Source organism: Chiloscyllium plagiosum, unplaced genomic scaffold (genome assembly GCF_037043375.1).
Source record: "Chiloscyllium plagiosum isolate Xiang-an unplaced genomic scaffold, Cpla_swu_hap1 HiC_scaffold_44, whole genome shotgun sequence".
Taxonomy (NCBI): Eukaryota; Metazoa; Chordata; class Chondrichthyes; order Orectolobiformes; family Hemiscylliidae; genus Chiloscyllium; species Chiloscyllium plagiosum.
In genome coordinates, this window is record NW_028270182.1 from 3,860,862 (window position 1) to 3,883,817 (window position 22,956).

Genomic DNA, 22,956 nt, shown 5'->3' on the forward strand with positions numbered 1-22,956 from the left:
GTGGGGGGGAGAGAGTGGGAGGGAGAGAGTGGGAGGGAGAGAGTGGGAGGGAGAGAGTGGGGGGGAGAGAGTGGGGGGGAGAGAGTGGGGGGGAGAGAGTGGGGGGGAGAGAGTGGGGGGGAGAGAGTGGGGGGGAGAGAGTGGGGGGGAGAGAGTGGGGGGGAGAGAGTGGGGGGAAGAGAGTGGGGGGGAGAGAGTGGGGGGAAGAGAGTGGGGGAAAGAGAGTGGGGGGGAAGAGAGTGGGGGGGAAGAGAGTGGGGGAAGAGAGTGGGGGAAGAGAGTGAGGGGGAAGAGATTGGGGGGAGAGAGTGGGGGGGAAGAGAGTGGGGGGAAGAGAGTGGGGGGAAGAGAGTGGGGGGAAGGGAGTGGGGGGAAGGGAGTGGGGGGAAGGGAGTGGGGGGAAGAGAGTGGGGGGGAAGAGAGTGGGGGGAAGAGAGTGGGGGGAAGAGAGTGGGGGAAGAGAGTGGGGGGGGAAGAGAGTGGGGGGAGAGAGTGGGGGGTGGAGAGTGGGGGGGAGAGAGTGGGGGAGAGAGAGTGCGGGGGAGAGAGTGGGGGGGAGAGAGTGGGGGGGAGAGAGTGGGGGGGAGAGAGTGGGGGGGAGAGAGTGGGGGGGAGAGAGTGGGGGGGAGAGAGTGGGGGGGAGAGAGTGGGGGGGAGAGAGTGGGGGGGAGAGAGTGAGGGGGAGAGAGTGGGGGGGAGAGAGAGTGGGGGAGAGAGAGTGGGGGAGAGGGAGTGGGGGAGAGAGAGTGGGGGGGAGAGAGTATGTGGGGGGGAATGTGGGACTTGCTCCCACAGGGAGTGGGGGGTCTGATGGAAAACTGAGAAAAGGGTGTAGGGGGGTCCGGGCTCATGAAGAGGGAGTGAGGGCAGGCTGTGAGGGTGTGCTGCAGGAACATCAGCACGGAGTAGATAGGCTGAATAGTCTGTTGTTGGAATAAAGAGAGAGGAGTGAGACAGCTCAGGAAGAGAGGGGTGACTGAGTGTGTCCTTGATTCCCCAGGTCCAGACACAACTGCCCACCCCCCATCCCTCTCCCCGAGGGGAGGCGAGGAGTGGGGGTGGGGCAGCCAAAATATTCACCCGGGAACACCCCCTTGGTCAGCAGCTCCCCCCTCCCCCACCCCCAAGCTGGCTTGGAGCAGTTCCATAAAACAGACCAGCAACAGCAGGCCATTGAGTCTGTATCGACCCTCTGAACAGCATCCCAGCCAGACCTAGCCCCGTACCCTGTAACCCTGCACCTCCCCATGGCTATCCCACTCCCAGCCTGCACCTCCCTGGGACACACACACAAATACACACACACACACACATGCACACACACACATACACCCACACACACAGACACACGCACACACAAACGCACACCACACAACCTCACACACACACACAGCCTCACGCACACAGCCTCACACAGGTACACAGCCTCGCACACACAGCCTCGCACACACACGCCCTCACCCAGACACCCTCACACACACACGCCGCGCGCGCACCCAGGCACACACACACATGCACACTCACAGACACACACACACACACGCACACACTCTCACCCTCGCACACACACACCCACATTCTCGCACACACTCACACACACATCAGGGAAGATAACCTCCCTGGCTCAAACCGAAACCAGCTTCACCGCCATTCCTCAGCTTTCTATGGGCTAGAATCATCAGTACCGCCCATCACGCTCTCCCAGCACAGGGTAAAGGTCCCTCTACACTGTCCCCCCATCACACACTCCCAGGACAGGGATAGCACAGGGTTAGATACAGGGTAAAGCTCCCTCTACACTGTCCCCCATCATGCTCTCCCAGGACAGGGGCCCCATGGGGTTAGGTACAGGGTAAAGCTCCCTCTACAGTGTCTCCCCAATCACACTCTCCCAGGACAGGGACAGCACAGGGTTAGATACAGGGTAAAGCTCCCTCTACACTGTCCCCCCAATCACACTCTCCCAGGACAGGGAGAGCACAGGGTTAGAGACAGAGTAAAGCTCCCTCTACACTGTCCCCCATCAAACACTCCCAGGGACAACAACAGCATGGGATTAGATACAGAGTAAAGCTCCCTCTACACTGTCCAGATCTCAGTAACCCAGCAGAAGGGAGCCAGTAAACTGCCCCAGAAGTAGCTACTGGTTGAAACACAAGGGCCCTAGCTCCTACTGGTCAGCATTGCAAATGATCACGACTTTAACAGAAAGTTCTACATCCATAATGCCCAACAAAGCATCCCACTGAACACGAGACATAGAAAAATGATGAGAGGGGACTGAGGGAACCCTCATTCTGATCGCGAACACAAACGCTCCGAGAGAGAGACAGACAGAGAGAGAGAGAGAGAGAGAGAGAGAGAACTGACACTCTGGTAGCCTCTCTCTGGTCCTGTGACTGAGTGTGGAATCAAAAGGCTGTCAGAGAAACGGGGATAGGTTTCACAAACCGGACTGCGGGGGAGGGAGGGAGAGAGAAAGGGATGGTCATTGGGCAGCGGAAGGTCAGGATTGGGACTGGGGATGGATTCGCTGGGCTCTCGAGAGTGCCCAGTGCCAGGATCTCCACTTTGGGATTGGCGAGAGGGGATACACCCACAATCCAACAGGCTAGCTCTCCCAAACAGCTGGTCGCAATGTTACACTCATCAACCTATCAGAGAGGAGCCTTCCCCGTCCACTCAACTCGCTGTCCAACAGAGCCAAGATCCACCTTGGTTAGAGACCCACTGACCCACGCCCCAAACCCTCCCAGGACAGGGACAGCACGGGGTTAGAGACAGGGTCACACTCCCTCTACACTGTCCCCATCAAACCCTCCCAGGACAGGGACAGCACGGGGTTAGAGACAGGGTAAAGCTCCCTCTACACTGTCCCCCATCAAACCCTCCCAGGACAGGGACAGCACGGGGTTAGATACAGAGTAAAGCTCCCTCTACACCGTCCCCCCATCAAACATCCCAGGACAGGGACAGCACGGGGTTAGATACAGAGTAAAGCTCTCTCTACACGGCCCCACCATCAAACACTCCCAGGACAGGGACAGCACGGGGTTAGATACTGAATAAAGCTCTCTCTACACGGCCCCACCCTCAAACACTCCCAGGACAGGGACAGCACGGGGTTCGATACAGGGTAAAGCTGCCTCTACACTCTCCCCCCATCAAACACTCCCAGGACAGGGACAGCTCGGGGTTAGATACAGAGTAAAGCTCCTTCTACACTGTCCCCCATCAAACCCTCCCAGGACAGGGACAGCACGGGGTTAGATACAGAGTAAAGCTCCCGCTACACTGTCCCCCATCAAACATTCCCAGGATGGGGACAGCACGGGGTTAGATACAGAGTAAAGCTCCCGCTACACTGTCCCCCATCAAACACTCCCAGGGACAGGGACAGCACGGGGTTAGATACAGAGTAAAGCTCCCGCTACACTGTCCCCCATCAAACACTCCCAGGGACAGGGACAGCACAGGGTTAGATACAGAGTAAAGCTCCCTCTACACTGTCCCCATCAAACACTTCCAGGGACAGGGACAGCACGGGGTTAGATACAGGGTAAAGCTCCCTCTACACCATCCCTGTCGCCAGCACAGAATGTGAGGTAAGTGCCTCTCAGTTCCTCTCTCCCTTGGTCACTGAGTGGGTTTTGGGGGTTTTGGGTTGAGCCAGTGAGTGTGGGTACAGGGATCCAGGACTGTGTCTGTTGAATTCTCTCCTGGTTTATCCCGGAACACCCCCAGCCCACTCCAACACCAGCCTTTCCCCAGTGAAAAATCGAACTGCGCCGAGTGTCACAGCAAGAAATCCCTTTGAACATCAGGATGATCACCCTACCCTCCGCTAAACTACAAAAATAAACTCTGAAACAACTTTATTATATACATGATACGTAGAAAAATAAAAATGGGAAATGCTTGGGTTCCTTTATTCCTGTCCCCTTTGTAATTTCTCTCTTTCATTTAATATCTCAACAATTCCGCTTTGCCCTTAGAAAAATAAGTTTCATTATTTTCTCCAACTCTTTTTTGTTCTGTATTTGACTCAAACTCCTTTTGAAAGGTTGAAATAAAGTGTCTAATTATTGTGAGCGAGAGAGGGAGTGTGTCGGGGGCTATGGGGACAGAGAGGAGCGATTCACGTTTTCTAACTCCCAACCAATGGCGCTACACAAATGCAGGCTTGCTGCTGTCCAACGCCCTGCGAGAACCGTTACCTCACATTCCCCACCGGGCCCTACAGGAAGTGCTCAGCCCTGGGCACAACAGAGCCCCACTGTGATGCCTCTCGTGGTCGAATTGCCCGCCGCTCGGGATCCCAGGCTGCCCGGGAGGAGAACCTGCATGTCTCGGACTCAGCTCTACTGAGGCGGCCATACGGGTCCACGTTTTTGTACTGCAGCAGGCAGGTTTATGCACAGCAAGATCCCACAATCTGCGTCAGAGGGACAAGAGGGAGGGGGCGGGTGGTGGCTATGACTTAACCTCAGTAACCTGTAGCCTGGGGTGATGGAGAGGGGGAGAGCTAAAATGAGTGTGTGTCAGTGTTTGTGTGTGAGAGATAGCACACGTGAGAAGGGAGAGTGACAGCATGTGTTACAGAGGGAGTACTAGAGAGTATCCACATATGAGTGTGTGTGAGAGCATGACAGCATGTGTACATGAGACAGTGTGTATATATATGTGTGTGTGTGTACGAGAGCGTGTACATGAGACAGTGTATATATGAGTGAGTGTGTGTGTATGAGAGCGTGGACATGAGACTGTGTATATATGTGTGTGTATACGAGAGCGTGTGTACGAGTCAGTGTGTATATGAGTGTGTGTATGAGAGCATGTGTACATGAGACAGTGTGTACATATGTGTGTGTATACGAGAGCGTGTGTACATGAGACAGTGTGTATATATGTGTGTGTATACGAGAGCGTGTGTACATGAGTCAGTGTGTATATGAGTGTGTGTATGAGAGCATGTGTATATGAGACAGTGTGTACATATGTGTGTGTATACGAGAGTGTGTGTACATGAGTCAGTGTGTATATGAGTGTGTGTATGAGAGCATGTGTATATGAGACAGTGTGTACATATGTGTGTGTATACGAGAGCGTGTGTACATGAGACAGTGTGTATATATGTGTGTGTATACGAGAGCGTGTGTACATGAGACAGTGTGTATATATGTGTGTGTATACAAGAGCGTGTACATGAGACAGTGTGTATATATGTGTGTGTATACGAGAGCGTGTGTACATGAGACAGTGTGTATATATGTGTGTGTATACGAGAGCGTGTGTACATGAGAGAGAGTTTATACTAGAGTTAGAACCTGTATAAATGTGAAAGTGAATGGCAGTGTGAAAGAGACAAAGTGTGAGATAGATTGTGTTACAGGGAGAGTGAGTGAGTGAGCAAGAATGTGTGTCTGTGAATGTACGAGGGAGTGAGTGTGTCAGAGAGAGAGAGAGAGAGAGAGAGAGACAGCCTGGAGATAGCTGATTGCTGATGAAGGAAAGTATGAGTCACCTGCGTACAAACAGAAGATAGAGGCCTGACTCCAACTCGCTTCAAACATAGCTCAGAGAGAGATCGTGAACAGCTCCTAACTGGGGCAGGGGGAAGAGGGAGAGAGAGGGGGAGGGAAGGAAGGAGGGGGGAGGGAAGGGAGGGAGGAGGAAAGGGAGGGGGATGGGGAGGGAGGGGGATGGGGAGAGGGAGGGAGGGAGATGGGGAGAGGGAGGGAGGGAGATGGGGAGAGGGAGGGAGGGAGATGGGGAGAGGGAGGGAGGGAGATGGGGAGAGGGAAGGAGATGGGGAGAGGGAGGGAGGGGGAGAGGGAGGGAGATGGGGAGAGGGAGGGAGGGAGATGGGGAGAGGGAAGGAGATGGGGAGAGGGAGGGAGGGGGAGAGGGAGGGAGGGGGAGAGGGAGGGAGGGGAAGAGAAAGGGAGGGGGAGAGAGAGATGGAGGGAGGAGGACAGGAGGTGAGTGTGAGAGAGGGAGGGAGGGAGAGAGGACGGAGAGACAGCAAGAGGGGGGAAGAACGGAGACAATGGGAGGAACAGAAGAGAGAGAGGGAGAAAGAAATAGGGAGAGGAAAGGAGAAATAATGACAGGATTTGATCAGGGGCTGGAGGAGGTTACAGAGATAGGGAGGGGGTGTAGGGGTGGGAGGGGGTGTAGGGGCTGGAGGGGGTTACAGAGATAGGGAGGGGTGTAGGGGCTGGAGGGGTTACAGAGATAGGGAGGGGTGTAGGGGCTGGAGGGGGTGAGAGAGATAGGGAGGGGGTGTAGTGGCTGGAGTTGGGTTACAGAGATAGGGAGGGGTGTAGGGGCTGGAGGGGATTACAGAGATAGGGAGGGGGTGTAGGGGCTGGAGGGGGTTACAGAGATAGGGAGGGGGTGTAGGGGCCGGAGGGGGTTGCAGAGATAGGGAGGGGGTGTAGAGGCCGGAGGGGGTTACAGAGATAGGGAGGGGGTGTAGGGGCCGGAGGGGGTTACAGAGATAGGGAGGGGGTGTAGAGGCCAGAGGGGGTTACAGATTAGGGAGGGGGTGTAGGGGCTGGAGGGGGTTACAGAGATAGGGAGGGGGTGTAGGGGCCGGAGGGGGTTACAGAGATAGGGAGGGGGTGTAGAGGCCGGAGGGGGTTACAGAGATAGGGAGGGGGTGTAGGGGCCGGAGGGGGTTACAGAGATAGGGAGGGGGTGTAGGGGCTGGAGGGGGTTCCAGAGATAGGGAGGGGGTGTAGGGGCTGGTGGGGGTTCCAGAGATAGGGAGGAGTGTAGGGGCTGGAGGGGGTTACAGAGATGGGGAGGGGGTGTAGGGACTGGAGGGGGTGACAGAGATAGGGAGTGGTTGGAAGGGGTGTAGTGGCTGGACAGTGTTACAGATCTCTGTTATTGAATTGCCTGTTAAAAGTGTTCCCTGTCCCTAGTGACCAGTTGCTTTGGTTTGTACTTTGTACTTGAACTGAGAGTGTGAGCGTGTGTTAAGGTGTGTGCGTGTTAGAGAGAGTGTGACAGAGAGACAGTGTGAGAGAGTGAGTGAGTGTGTGTGGGAGAGAGAGAGGGAGAGGTCAGCTACAATCTGATTGGATGGCAGAATGAGGTCACCAGGGCTGAATGGCCTCTTGCTGCTTGTCATCATTGTATACCCTCAGAGGCTGGCAGGAGGGAGGCCGTGTGTACAGTCAGCACTCAGTGTCCCTCTCAGTGCCTCCACCCAGTGCCCAGAGCCTCCACCCAGTGCCTAGAGCCTCCACCAAGTGCCCACTCCCAGTTCCCAGTGCCTGCTCCCAGTGCCCACTCCCAGTGCCCAGAGCCTCCATCCAATGCCTGCTCCCAGTGTCCACTCCCAGTTCCCAGTGCCTGCTCCCAGTGTCTCCACCCAGTGCCGCTCCCAGTGCCTCCACCCAGTCCCTGCTCCCAGTGCCTCCACCCAGTGCCGCTCCCAGTGCCTCCACCCAGTGCCGCTCCCAGTGCCTCCACCCAGTCCCTGCTCCCAGTGTCTCCACCCAGTGCCGCTCCCAGTGCCTCCACCCAGTGCCGCTCCCAGTGCCTCCACCCAGTCCCTGCTCCCAGTGCCGCTCCCAGTGCCTCCACCCAGTGTCTCCACCCAGTCCCTGCTCCCAGTGCCCACTCCCAGTGTCTCCACCCAGTGCCTGCTCCCAGTGCCTACACCCAGTGCCCACTCCCAGTTCCCAGTGCCTCCACCCAGTGCAAGGTCCCATTGCCTCCACCTGGTGCCCGTTCCCATTACCGAGTGCCTCCACCCAGTGCCCAGTGCATCCACCCAGTATCCAGTGCCTCCACCCAGTGCCCAGTGCCTCCACCCAGGGCCCACTGCCTGTACCCAGGGTCCAGTGCTTCCACCCAGGGCCCAGTGCCTCTACCCAGGGCCCAGTGCCTCTACCCAGGGCCCAGTGCATCCATCCAGTGCCCAGTGCATTCACCCAGTGCCCAGTGCATCCACCCAGTGCCTGCTCCCAGCAGCCCTCCCAGTGCTGTTGTACCGTAGGTCCCTGTAAATTGAAGAGTTTGTGTTGATCAATTCCGTATATTTGTTTTAAGGTGGTTTCTATTTACCGGGCCCCACGTAGACCCACAACAGTAACAGCTGGACCCAAACTCCATCTCCTGAATACCCTGCACCGTGGGGCATGCTCACGCTGGGCAGACATTGGCCATGGGGTGGGGGGGTGGGAATCATCCAAGTTTGGTGGGGGGGGCAGGATCACAGGTTCACTCTCTGGCTGCATTGAGAGTCACTGCACTTGGAGGCAATAGGACACTCCCTGGTCTGACCCCACAATTGTCTCACACTGACCATTACCGGGCAATATTTGGCAGCCATGTTCTGGATGTAGGTTTGCTCGCTGAGCTGGAAGGTTCATTTTCAGACGTTTCGTCACCAGACTCAGTAAAATCATCAGTGAGCCTCTGGATGAAGCACAGATGGTATGGCCCAATTTCTATTTATGGTGGTTCAGTTTCCTTGGGGCCATGTTATATTTTGGGGGAGGGGGAGGGCAAGGGTTAAGTGGGTGATTCTGGGCAGAGTCACCTATTGACAATTTGCCAATGCCCCAAAGTGAGGCCTGAGGCCTGTTAAATCCACCGAGACCTACTGAATCACTGACCAGATCTCGGACACCCTTTTAGATGATCATCTATCTCCTACCTCCCTCTCTCTCCTTCTCTCCTCATCCCTCCCTCTCTGTCTCTAACCAGAAGCTCCTCCTGTTTTGTTGACATTTGGTGAATGTTACATCTCAACACGGTGAGAACGCACGGGCGACAGTTACAAACTCTCTCCTGACCGGGACCACCCTTGGAAACATCTCCCCCCCACCCCTAACAGAGCACGGACAATGCCGTTAGCATCTCCACTAACCAGTGGAAAAATGACGGGTGGGTGGGGGAGGGTGTAAGGAGTGGGCCTTCTGTCGAGCGGGAAAGAGACTGATATATTCCCTGACCATTCCCAAAATGGCCAACCCAAGGGCGTGACCTCACTCAATTTGACATCCCGCTCTATCCTCAGTGAGCCCAGCAATTCCCCCTCCCCCACCCCCTCACCTGCCATGTCACTGAGGAAGATCCAACACCAAGTGACGATGACCCCCCGGCCCAAGGAGAGGCTAGGTTTGGGGGGGGGAGGGGGGGGGAAGAGTCGGGTACCTCAGTATAATGAGGAGTCCTTCTGCCCAGTGACCAGCTCCCGCCCCCCTGCCTCGTCACAGCCCCCACTCTCCCCGGTGCCCAGTGGGGTGGTGTCACCAAGGCAGGGGCTAGGGTAGACGAACATCCTCTGCAGGAGGGGCAAATGCTGGGCCTTGTTGTCCCGGATGACCATGTTGAGGGCGAGGGGGAGCGGGGAGACGTGGGTGAAGGGGTACGGGTAGGTGCTGGTCAGCAGCTGGTGCCCATACATCAGCGGGTAGGGGTCCTGGTAGAAGGTCACCTTGCTCAGTCCTCCCTCGGCCGGCTTCGCCCGCTCCGGGCACGGGATCTTGCTGTGTGGGCAGCAGTTCCCATTGGTCAGCAGGGGGATGGGGTATTCCTGGAGCGGGAACTCTGGCCCGGTGCCTGCCCGTCTGCACTCTGCCGGCTCCAGGGTGTGGAGGTGGTGGCTCCCTTCCTGCGGCACCAACGCCTCTGCTCCAGGCCTGCTGTTGCCGGGGGAACTACCCCCACCCTCTTGGCGCGGGCTCAGCTGGGGGTGGGGGTAGGGACACCCAGTATCCGGGGTGCCCAAAGCCCGGGACTCACTGTCCTCCGGCAGCAGAGTCCGATGTGCCGGGCCGGTGCCGTCCTGCACCAGGCGGTTCTTGCTGGCCATCCCAGTGTCCCGGGGCGGCTCCCAATCAGCGGGGGAGGGGCATGTCGGCGCCGAAAGCCGGCCACGGGCGTCCGTGGCGCTCTCTCCCCCCCGCGGCTCCGCGGTCCTCTTCCCTTCCCCGTGTGCTGGCTGCACTACCGCCACTTCCCGAGGTGACGGGCAGCGAACCGTGGCGTCCGGATCTACACCGACCGTCGGCAGTCTCGTTCGCAGGTCCAGCCTTGACGTTCCAGCCCCCTCCTCCCCCTCCCCCAGAGGTCGGCTCCCACCCCTCCCCGGGGCGGAGGGGTCTGTCTTCGCCAGGCGGTTGCCCAGGTGGCGCCCGGCGAGTGTCCTCCTGCCGTTCGCACGAGGAGAGTGGTCACCGTCGGTGTCGGCTGGGCTCCGTGGGGATGGGGGCCACAGCCCCTCCCGTGGGATCCCAGCCACGGCTGGGAGGTCTCCATCCCCGGGCACCTCGCATTGGTGGTGGGTGCCATCTGTCGCTGGGGGCGCCCCGGGGGGAGGGGGACGGTAACGTAGCCGGCGGTGCCATCCCACCCTGCGTGGCCTGTGGAGGGAGCCCGGCGCCCGCCTCTTGGGCTTGTAGGAGTAGTAAGGCCTCCAGAGGTTGTCCTCGCGGTCGCTGTCTTCGTCCTCGGAGTCTTGGCCGAGGGAGTAACCGTCACTCCTCCGCCTCCGCCTTCTCCGCCTCCTCCTCCTCACCCTCGGCTGGTGCTCTCCCTCTGCCCCCTCGGTGCAGCTCGCCCCTCCCTCGTCCCGGATGAGGTCAGACTCCGAGATTCTCCGTTTGACGAACGCCTCCTCCCCGATGCGGACGGTGATGCAGCAGAGTGGCGCTGACCGACTCTCGTTGGCGGTGCCCGGGCACGCCGGCTTCGCCACGTAGGTCATGGTCCTCCCCTCGCCGGCGCCACCCGCCTGCCTGTTGACCTTTGACACCCGCGGTTCTTTCTGGTTCTGGCGGGCGCTGGTGGGCGAAGGGTCGCGGTGGATTGGTGGGCTCCGACTTCTCACCGGTCTCTCCGTGGTGACGGTGCTAGGCCCGTGGTGCTCGGGGGGGCACTTGCCGTTGTAGGCGATGACGGTGGACTGCCCACGGTGGGTGACGGTGGATGGTAGTGCCACAATCACCGAAGAGGTGGAGGAGGAGGAGGAGGGTGGGGGGCCCCCGTACGTGATGACCGAGTGCCCCGGGGTCACCCCCTCGGGGCCGAGGAAGGGTCGGAGGGGCCGCTGCCGGAGGGAGGATGGCTCTCTCTGGCTGGAGGCGGCACTGCCTTCAGGGCAGAGGGAGGTCAGCCGGGAGGAGGGGAGTGCGGTGGGGGACACTGAGCTGGGCGGGTGGGTATGCGTCTCCGTGGAAACGGCTGAGGGGGGCGTCTCCACAGGGACGGTGGGAGGGGGAGTCTCCATGGCGACATCGGGTAGGGCTGTCTCCACGGTGATGGTAGGCGAGGCATTGTCCACGTGGACGGTGGGAGGGGCTGTCTCCATGGGGACGGTGGGAGGGGCTGTCTCCACGAGGACAGTGGGAGGGGCTGTATCCACGAGGACAGTGGGAGGGGCCGTATCCACGAGGACAGTGGGAGGGGCCGTATCCACGAGGACAGTGGGAGGGGCTGTATGCACGGGGACGGTAGGAGGAGTCTCCATGGAGACAGTGGGAGGGGCCGTCTCCACGAGGACAGCAGGCGGAGGAGTCTCCATGGAGACGGTGGGCGGGGCTGTCTCCATGCCGACAGTGGGAGGGGCAGTCTCCACGAGGACAGCAGGAGGAGGAGTCTCCATGGCGACAGTGGGAGGGGCAGTCTCCACGAGGACAGCAGGCGGAGGAGTCTCCATGGCGACAGTGGGCGGGGCTGTCTCCATGGCGACAGTGGGAGGGGCGGAGTGGCTGTACGTCTTGTACGGCCTCTTGTGGCTCCTCATGGGGAGCAGGCGGTAGAGCTTGAAGGCGTTGAGTTTGGGTTTGTAGCCGCCGTTGGGGGTTTTCTGGCTGATGGTGAGCCCCGGGTCGACACCGTGGAAGGATTTCTGGTGGGTCTTCAGGTTGTAGTAGGTGACAAAGGCCTCCCAGCAGAAGATGCACTGGTACCGTCGCTCCCCGGTGTGCCACACCTCGTGCTTGGTGCGGTATTCGGCCAGGGCGAAGACCTTGTCGCAGAAGCGGCACGGGTACCTGCGGCGCCACGAGTGCACGTTCGCGTGGCGCTTGAGGCTGGACAGAGTGACGTAAGAGCGTTCGCAGACCGCGCAGGAGTACAGCACGTGACCGTCCACCACCTTCACCACGTGGTCGTCCCCCTCGCCGCCCGGCGGTGTATCCCTCCGCCGGCTCTTGCCGCCGCTTCCCCGGGGCCCGGGCGGCTCGCGCTCGCGCTCCCGCTCCCGCTCCCGCTCCGCGTCCCCGTCCGCGCCCCCGGCCCCGGCCCGGGCCCCGCGCGCGCACACCGTCTGGTGGCTCTGCAGCCTCTTGAGGTGGACGAAGGGCCTGAAGCAGTGCCTGCAGCTGAGCTCGGGGCCCGCGGTGTCCCCGGGAGGCGGCGGCGGAGGCGGGGAGGTGGAGGGGCCTCGGGGCTGCTCCGCCTCGAAGCCGAGGCCCCTGACCGCGACGGCGCTGAGGGTGAGCAGCCCCCGGGCGGCCCCGCAGCCGTGCTCCGGGTCGGCGGCGTCCGCCCCGCGGCGGGGACAGGGCCCGGTCAGGTCGATGGCCGAGGGCGCTCCGGGGCCCGCGGTGTCGGCGGCGGTGTCGGTGTCTCGGGCCCCCCGCGGGCCGCCCGGCGGGGTCGGACAGCGGGCGGGGGGCCGCAGCAGCAGCTCCTGCAGGAAGTGGATGCCCAGGCGGTGACCCGCGCTGGCCAGCGCGTCCGCCTCCTCCAGCCGCTCGACCACCAGCCGCGAGCTGTAGATGAAGTTGAGGATCTTGGCGAACACCTCGGCCCTGATCTCGCGGAGCTCCAGCACGGGCTCGGCGGCGGGGCCGGGCCCGGGGCCGGGGTCAGGCCCGGGGCCGGGGTCAGGGCCGGGCCCGGGCCCGGGGCCGCCCAGGCGATCCCGGAAGTAGCAGCTGAAGGCCGCCAGGATGTTCTGGTGCGCCTTGAACTTGCTGTCCTGCACCACGATGGTCACGTCGCAGAAGCGGCCCCGCAGCCTCTGCTCGTTCAGCTGCTCCAGCAGGAGCCGGCAGTGAGCCCGGTCCACCACCTCGAAACTGTAGGCCATGTCACCTGGGAATCAGACAAGGGCACAGCATCGTCAGACACACACACCACCACCCCCCAGAGACATCGCCTTACTGCTGGGCAGCACCGTCAGACACACACACACACACACACACACCACCCCCCAGGGACATCACCTTACTGCTGGACAGCACCGTCAGACACACACACACACACACACACACCACCCCCCAGAGACATCACCTTACTGCTGGACAGCACCGTCAGACACACACACACACCACCCCCCAGAGACATCACCTTACTGCTGGACAGCACCGTCAGACACACACACACCACCCCAGAGACATCACCTTACTGCTGGACAGCACCGTCAGACACACACACACCACCCCCCAGAGACATCACCTCACTGCTGGGCAGCACCGTCAGACACACACACACCACCCCCCAGAGACATCACCTTACTGCTGGACAGCACCGTCAGACACACACACACCACCCCAGAGACATCACCTTACTGCTGGGCAGCACCGTCAGACACACACACACCACCCCCCAGAGACATCACCTTACTGCTGGACAGCACCGTCAGACACACACCACCACCCCCAGAGACATCGCCTTACTGCTGGGCAGCACCGTCAGACACACACACACACCACCCCCAGAGACATCACCTTACTGCTGGGCAGCACCGTCAGACACACACACACCACCCCCCAGAGACATCACCTTACTGCTGGGCAGCACTGTCAGACACACACACACCACCCCCCAGAGACATCACCTTACTGCTGGGCAGCACTGTCAGACACACACACACCACCCCCCAGAGACATCACCTTACTGCTGGGCAGCACCGTCAGACACACACACACCACCCCCCAGAGACATCACCTTACTGCTGGGCAGCACCGTCAGACACACACACACCACCCCCCAGAGACATCACCTTACTGCTGGACAGCACCGTCAGACACACACACACCACCCCAGAGACATCACCTTACTGCTGGACAGCACCGTCAGACACACACACACCACCCCCCAGAGACATCACCTCACTGCTGGGCAGCACCGTCAGACACACACACACCACCCCCCAGAGACATCACCTTACTGCTGGACAGCACCGTCAGACACACACACACCACCCCAGAGACATCACCTTACTGCTGGGCAGCACCGTCAGACACACACACACCACCCCCCAGAGACATCACCTTACTGCTGGACAGCACCGTCAGACACACACCACCACCCCCAGAGACATCGCCTTACTGCTGGGCAGCACCGTCAGACACACACACACACCACCCCCAGAGACATCACCTTACTGCTGGGCAGCACCGTCAGACACACACACACCACCCCCCAGAGACATCACCTTACTGCTGGGCAGCACTGTCAGACACACACACACCACCCCCCAGAGACATCACCTTACTGCTGGGCAGCACTGTCAGACACACACACACCACCCCCCAGAGACATCACCTTACTGCTGGGCAGCACCGTCAGACACACACACACCACCCCCCAGAGACATCACCTTACTGCTGGGCAGCACCGTCAGACACACACACACACCACCCCCCAGAGACATCACCTTACTGCTGGGCAGCACTGTCAGACACACACACACCACCCCCCAGAGACATCGCCTTACTGCTGGGCAGCACCGTCAGACACACACACACCACCCCCCAGAGACATCACCTTACTGCTGGGCAGCACTGTCAGACACACACACACCACCCCCCAGAGACATCACCTTACTGCTGGGCAGCACCGTCAGACACACACACACACCACCCCCCAGAGACATCACCTTACTGCTGGGCAGCACTGTCAGACACACACACACCACCCCCCAGAGACATCACCTTACTGCTGGGCAGCACCGTCAGACACACACACACACCACCCCCCAGAGACATCACCTTACTGCTGGGCAGCACCGTCAGACACACACACACACCACCCCCCAGGGACATCGCCTTACTGCTGGGCAGCACCGTCAGACACACACACCACCCCAGAGACATCACCTCACTGCTGGGCAGCACCGTCAGACACACACACACACCACCCCCCAGGGACATCGCCTTACTGCTGGGCAGCAGCGTCAAACACACACACCACCACCCAGGGACATCACCTTACTGCTGGGCAGCACCGTCAGACACACACACACACCACCCCCCAGGGACATCACCTTACTGCTGGGCAGCACCGTCAGACACACACACACACCACCCCCCAGAGACATCGCCTTACTGCTGGGCAGCACCGTCAGGCACACACACCACCCCCCAGAGACATCGCCTTACTGCTGGGCCGCACCGTCAGACACACACACACACCACCCCCCAGAGACATCGCCTTACTGCTGGGCAGCACCGTCAGACACACACACACACCACCCCCCAGAGACATCACCTTACTGCTGGGCAGCACCGTCAGACACACACACACACCACCCCCCAGAGACATCACCTTACTGCTGGGCAGCACCGTCAGACACTCACACACCACCCCCCAGAGACATCGCCTTACTGCTGGGCAGCACCGTCAGACACACACACACACCACCCCCCAGGGACATCGCCTTACTGCTGGGCAGCACCGTCAGACACACACACCACCCCAGAGACATCACCTCACTGCTGGGCAGCACCGTCAGACACACACACACACCACCCCCCAGGGACATCGCCTTACTGCTGGGCAGCACCGTCAGACACACACACCACCCCCCAGGGACATCACCTTACTGCTGGACAGCACCGTCAGACACACACACACCACCACCCCCAGAGACATCACCTTACTGCTGGGCAGCACCGTCAGACACACACACCACCACCCCCCAGAGACATCGCCTTACTGCTGGGCAGCACCGTCAGGCACACACACCACCCCCCAGAGACATCGCCTTACTGCTGGGCAGCACCGTCAGACACACACACACACCACCCCCCAGAGACATCGCCTTACTGCTGGGCAGCACCGTCAGACACACACACCACCACCCCCCAGAGACATCACCTTACTGCTGGACAGCACCGTCAGACACACACACACACCACCCCCCAGAGACATCACCTTACTGCTGGACAGCACCGTCAGACACACACACACACACCACCCCCCAGAGACATCGCCTTACTGCTGGGCAGCACCGTCAGGCACACACACACACACCACCCCCAGAGACATCGCCTTACTGCTGGGCAGCACCGTCAGGCACACACACACACACCACCCCCCAGAGACATCACCTTACTGCTGGGCAGCACCGTCAGACACACACACACACCACCCCCCAGAGACATCACCTTACTGCTGGGCAGCACCGTCAGACACACACACACACCACCCCAGAGACATCACCTTACTGCTGGGCAGCACCGTCAGACACACACACACACACACCACCCCCCAGAGACATCACCTTACTGCTGGGCAGCACCGTCAGACACACACACACACACCACCCCCCAGAGACATCGCCTTACTGCTGGGCAGCACCGTCAGACACACACACACACCACCCCCCCAGAGACATCACCTTACTGCTGGGCAGCACCGTCAGACACACACACACCACCCCCCAGAGACATCACCTTACTGCTGGACAGCACCGTCAGACACACACACACACCACCCCCCAGAGACATCACCTTACTGCTGGACAGCACCGTCAGACACACACACCACCACCCCCCAGAGACATCACCTTACTGCTGGACAGCACCGTCAGACACACACACCACCCCCCAGAGACATCACCTTACTGCTGGGCAGCACCGTCAGGCACACACACACCACCCCCCAGAGACATCACCTTACTGCTGGGCAGCACCGTCAGACACACACACACACACCACCACCCCCCAGAGACATCACCTTACTGCTGGGCAGCACCGTCAGACACACACACACACCACCCCCCAGAGACATCACCTTACTGCTGGGCAGCACCGTCAGACACACACACACCACCCCCCAGAGACATCACCTCACTGCTGGGCAGCACCATCAGACACACACACACACCACCCCCCAGAGACATCACCTTACTGCTGGGCAGCACCGTCAGACACACACACACACCACCCCCCAGAGACATCACCTTACTGCTGGGCAGCACCGTCAGACACACACACCACCCCCCAGAGACATCACCTCACTGCTGGGCAGCACCGTCAGACACACACACACCACCCCCCAGAGACATCACCTTACTGCTGGGCAGCACCGTCAGGCACACACCACCACCCCCCAGACACATCACCTTACTGCTGGGCAGCACCGTCAGGCACACACCACCACCCCCCAGAGACATCACCTCACTGCTGGGCAGCACCGTCAGACACACACACACCACCCCCCAGAGACATCACCTTACTGCTGGGCAGCACCGTCAGACACACACACACCACCCCCCAGAGACATCGTCTTACTGCTGGGCAGCACCGTCAGACACACACACACCACCCCCCAGAGACATCACCTCACTGCTGGGCAGCACCGTCAGACACACACACACCACCCCCCAGAGACATCGTCTTACTGCTGGGCAGCACCGTCAGACACACACACCACCACCCCCCAGAGACATCACCTTACTGCTGGGCAGCACCGTCAGACACACACACACCACCCCCCAGAGACATCACCTTACTGCTGGGCAGCACCGTCAGACACACACCCACACCACCCCCCAGAGACATCACCTCACTGCTGGGCAGCACCGTCAGACACACACACACCACCCCCCAGAGACATCACCTTACTGCTGGGCAGCACCGTCAGACACACACACACACACACACACCACCCCCCAGAGACATCACCTTACTGCTGGGCAGCACCGTCAGACACACACACACCACCCCCCAGAGACATCACCTTACTGCTTGGCAGCACCGTCAGACACACACACACACACCACCCCCCAGAGACATCACCTTATTGCTGGGCAGCACCGTCAGACACACACACACACCACCCCCCAGAGACATCGCCTTACTGCTGGGCAGCACCGTCAGACACACACACCACCACCACCCCCAGAGACATCACCTTACTGCTGGGCAGCACCGTCAGACACACACACACCACCCCCCAGAGACATCACCTTACTGCTGGGCAGCACCGTCAGGCACACACACCACCACCCCCCAGAGACATCACCTTACTGCTGGGCAGCACCGTCAGACACACACACACCACCCCCCAGAGACAACACCTTACTGCTGGGCAGCACCGTCAGACACACACACACCACCCCCCAGAGACATCACCTTACTGCTGGGCAGCACCGTCAGACACACACACACCACCCCCCAGAGACATCACCTTACTGCTGGGCTGCACCGTCATACACACACACCACCAGCCCCCAGAGACATCACCTTACTGCTGGGCAGCACCGTCAGACACACACACACACACCACCCCCCCAGAGACATCACCTTACTGCTGGGCAGCACTGTCAGACACACACACACCACCCCCCAGAGACATCGCCTTACTGCTGGGCAGCACCGTCAGGCACACACCACCACCCCCCAGAGACATCACCTTACTGCTGGGCAGCACCGTCAGGCACACACCACCACCCCCCAGAGACATCACCTCACTGCTGGGCAGCACCGTCAGACACACACACACCACCCCCCAGAGACATCACCTTACTGCTGGGCAGCACCGTCAGACACACACACACCACCCCCCAGGGACATCACCTTACTGCTGGGCAGCACCGTCAGACACACACACACACACCACCCCCCAGAGACATCACCTTATTGCTGGGCAGCACCGTCAGACACACACACACACCACCCCCCAGAGACATCACCTTACTGCTGGGCAGCACCGTCAGACACACACACCACCACCACCCCCAGAGACATCACCTTACTGCTGGGCAGCACCGTCAGACACACACACACCACCCCCCAGAGACATCACCTTACTGCTGGGCAGCACCGTCAGGCACACACACCACCACCCCCCAGAGACATCACCTTACTGCTGGGCAGCACCGTCAGACACACACACACCACCCCCCAGAGACAACACCTTACTGCTGGGCAGCACCGTCAGACACACACACACCACCCCCCAGAGACATCACCTTACTGCTGGGCAGCACCGTCAGACACACACACACCACCCCCCAGAGACATCACCTTACTGCTGGGCAGCACTGTCAGACACACACACACACCACCCCCCCAGAGACATCACCTTACTGCTGGGCAGCACTGTCAGACACACACCACCACCCCCCAGAGACATCGCCTTACTGCTGGGCAGCACCGTCAGGCACACACCACCACCCCCCAGAGACATCACCTTACTGCTGGGCAGCACCGTCAGGCACACACCACCACCCCCCAGAGACATCACCTCACTGCTGGGCAGCACCGTCAGACACACACACACCACCCCCCAGAGACATCACCTTGCTGCTGGGCAGCACTGTCAGACACACACACACCACCCCCCAGGGACATCACCTTACTGCTGGGCAGCACCGTCAGACACACACACACCACCCCCCAGGGACATCACCTTACTGCTGGGCAGCACCGTCAGACACACACACACACCACCCCAGGGACATCGCCTTACTGCTGGGCAGCACCGTCAGACACACACACACCACCACCCCCCAGAGACATCACCTTACTGCTGGACAGCACCGTCAGACACACACACACACCACCCCCCAGAGACATCACCTTACTGCTGGGCAGCACCGTCAGGCAGACACACACACACCACCCCCCAGAGACATCACCTTACTGCTGGGCAGCACCGTCAGACACACACATCACCACCCCCCAGAGACATCACCTTACTGCTGGGCAGCACCGTCAGACACACACACACCACCCCCCAGAGACATCGCCTTACTGCTGGGCAGCACCGTCAGGCACACACCACCACCCCCCAGAGACATCACCTCACTGCTGGGCAGCACCGTCAGACACACACACACCACCCCCCAGAGACATCACCTTACTGCTGGGCAGCACCGTCAGACACACACACACCACCCCCCAGAGACATCACCTTACTGCTGGGCAGCACCGTCAGGCAGACACACACACACCACCCCCCAGAGACATCGCCTTACTGCTGGGCAGCACCGTCAGACACACACACACACCACCCCAGGGACATCGCCTTACTGCTGGGCAGCACCGTCAGACACACACCCCCCCCCCCCCCCCCCAGAGACATCACCTTACTGCTGGGCAGCACCGTCAGGCACACACACACCACCCCCCAGAGACATCACCTTACTGCTGGGCAGCACCGTCAGACACACACATCACCAACCCCCAGAGACATCACCTTACTGCTGGGCAGCACCGTCAGACACACACACCACCACCCCCCAGAGACATCACCTTACTGCTGGGCAGCACCGTCAGGCACACACACACCACCCCCCAGAGACATCGCCTTACTGCTGGGCAGCACCGTCAGACACACACACACCACCCGCCAGAGACATCACCTTACTGCTGGGCAGCACCGTCAGGCAGACACACACACACCACCCCCCAGAGACATCACCTTACTGCTGGGCAGCACCGTCAGGCACACACACACCACCCCCCAGAGACATCACCTTACTGCTGGGCAGCACCGTCAAACACACACATCACCACCCCCCAGAGACATCACCTTACTGCTGGGCAGCACCGTCAGACACACACACACCACCCCCCAGAGACATCGCCTTACTGCAGGGCAGCACCGTCAGGCACACACCACCACCCCCCAGAGACATCACCTTACTGCTGGGCAGCACCGTCAGGCACACACCACCACCCCCCAGAGACATCACCTCACTGCTGGGCAGCACCGTCAGACACACACACACCACCCCCCAGAGACATCACCTTACTGCTGGGCAGCACCGTCAGACACACACACACCACCCCCCAGAGACATCACCTCACTGCTGGGCAGCACCGTCAGACACACACACACACACCACCCCCCAGAGACATCACCTTACTGCTGGGCAGCACCGTCAGGCACACACACACCACCCCCCAGAGACATCACCTTACTGCTGGGCAGCACCGTCAGACACACACACACCACCCCCCAGAGACATCACCTTACTGCTGGGCAGCACCGTCAGGCACACACCACCACCCCCCAGAGACATCGCCTTACTGCTGGGCAGCACCGTCAGGCACACACACACCACCACCACCCCCCAGAGACATCACCTTGCTGCTGGGCAGCACTGTCAGACACACACACACCACCCCCCAGAGACATCACCTTACTGCTGGGCAGCACCGTCAGACACACACACACCACCCCCCAGAGACATCACCTTACTGCTGGGCAGCACCGTCAGACACACACACACACCACCCCCCAGAGACATCACCTTACTACTGGGCAGCACCGTCAGGCACACACACACACCACCCCAGAGACATCACCTTACTGCTGGGCAGCACCGTCAGACACACACACACACCACCCCAGGGACATCACCTTACTGCTGGGCAGCACCGTCAGACACACACACACACCACCCCAGGGACATTGCCTTACTGCTGGGCAGCACCGTCAGACACACACACCACCACCACCCCCCAGAGACATCACCTTACTGCTGGGCAGCACCGTCAGGCACACACACACACACACCACCCCCCAGAGACATCACCTTACTGCTGGGCAGCACCGTCAGACACACACATCACCACCCCCCAGAGACATCACCTTACTGCTGGGCAGCACCGTCAGACAGACACACCACCCCCCAGAGACATCACCTTACTGCTGGGCAGCACCGTCAGACACACACATCACCACCCCCCAGAGACATCACCTTACTGCTGGGCAGCACCGTCAGACACACACATCACCACCCCCCAGAGACATCACCTTACTGCTGGGCAGCACCGTCAGACAGACACACCACCCCCCAGAGACATCGCCTTACTGCTGGGCAGCACCGTCAGGCACACACACACCACCACCACCCCCCAGAGACATCACCTTGCTGCTGGGCAGCACTGTCAGACACACACACACCACCCCCCAGAGACATCACCTTACTGCTGGGCAGCACCGTCAGACAGACACACCACCCCCCAGAGACATCGCCTTACTGCTGGGCAGCACCGTCAGACACACACACACCACCCCCCAGAGACATCACCTTACTGCTGGGCAGCACCGTCAGACACACACACACCACCCCCCAGAGACATCGCCTTACTGCTGGGCAGCACCGTCAGACACACACACCACCCCCCAGAGACATCACCTTACTGCTGGGCAGCACCGTCAGACACACACACACCACCCCCCAGAGACATCGCCTTACTGCTGGGCAGCACCGTCAGACACACACACACACCACCCCCCAGAGACATCACCTTACTGCTGGGCAGCACCGTCAGACACACACACCACCACCCCCCAGAGACATCACCTTGCTGCTGGGCAGCACCGTCAGACAGACACACCACCCCCCAGAGACATCGCCTTACTGCTGGGCAGCACTGTCAGACACACACACACACCACCCCCCAGAGACATCACCTTACTGCTGGGCAGCACCGTCAGGCACACACACACCACCCCCCAGAGACATCACCTTACTGCTGGGCAGCACCGTCAGACACACACACACACACCACCCCCCAGAGACATCGCCTTACTGCTGGGCAGCACCGTCAGACACACACCACCACCCCCCAGAGACATCACCTTACTGCTGGGCAGCACCGTCAGACACACACACACCACCCCCCAGAGACATCGCCTTACTGCTGGGCAGCACCGTCAGACACACACACACACCACCCCCCAGAGACATCACCTTACTGCTGGGCAGCACCGTCAGACACACACACCACCACC

The 22,956-nt window shown here is 60.3% G+C and overlaps 1 protein-coding gene across 1 annotated transcript; it reads right to left on the minus strand.

Moving 5' to 3' along the window:
• Window positions 1-7,703: 7,703 nt before the first annotated feature.
• On the minus strand, window positions 7,704-13,064 carry LOC122547007 (uncharacterized). The gene has a single exon (XM_043685604.2). It carries the CDS (start codon window positions 13,061-13,063, stop codon window positions 9,179-9,181), a length of 3,885 nt encoding a protein of 1,294 aa, XP_043541539.2. The 5' UTR covers window position 13,064; the 3' UTR covers window positions 7,704-9,178.
• Window positions 13,065-22,956: the final 9,892 nt, after the last annotated feature.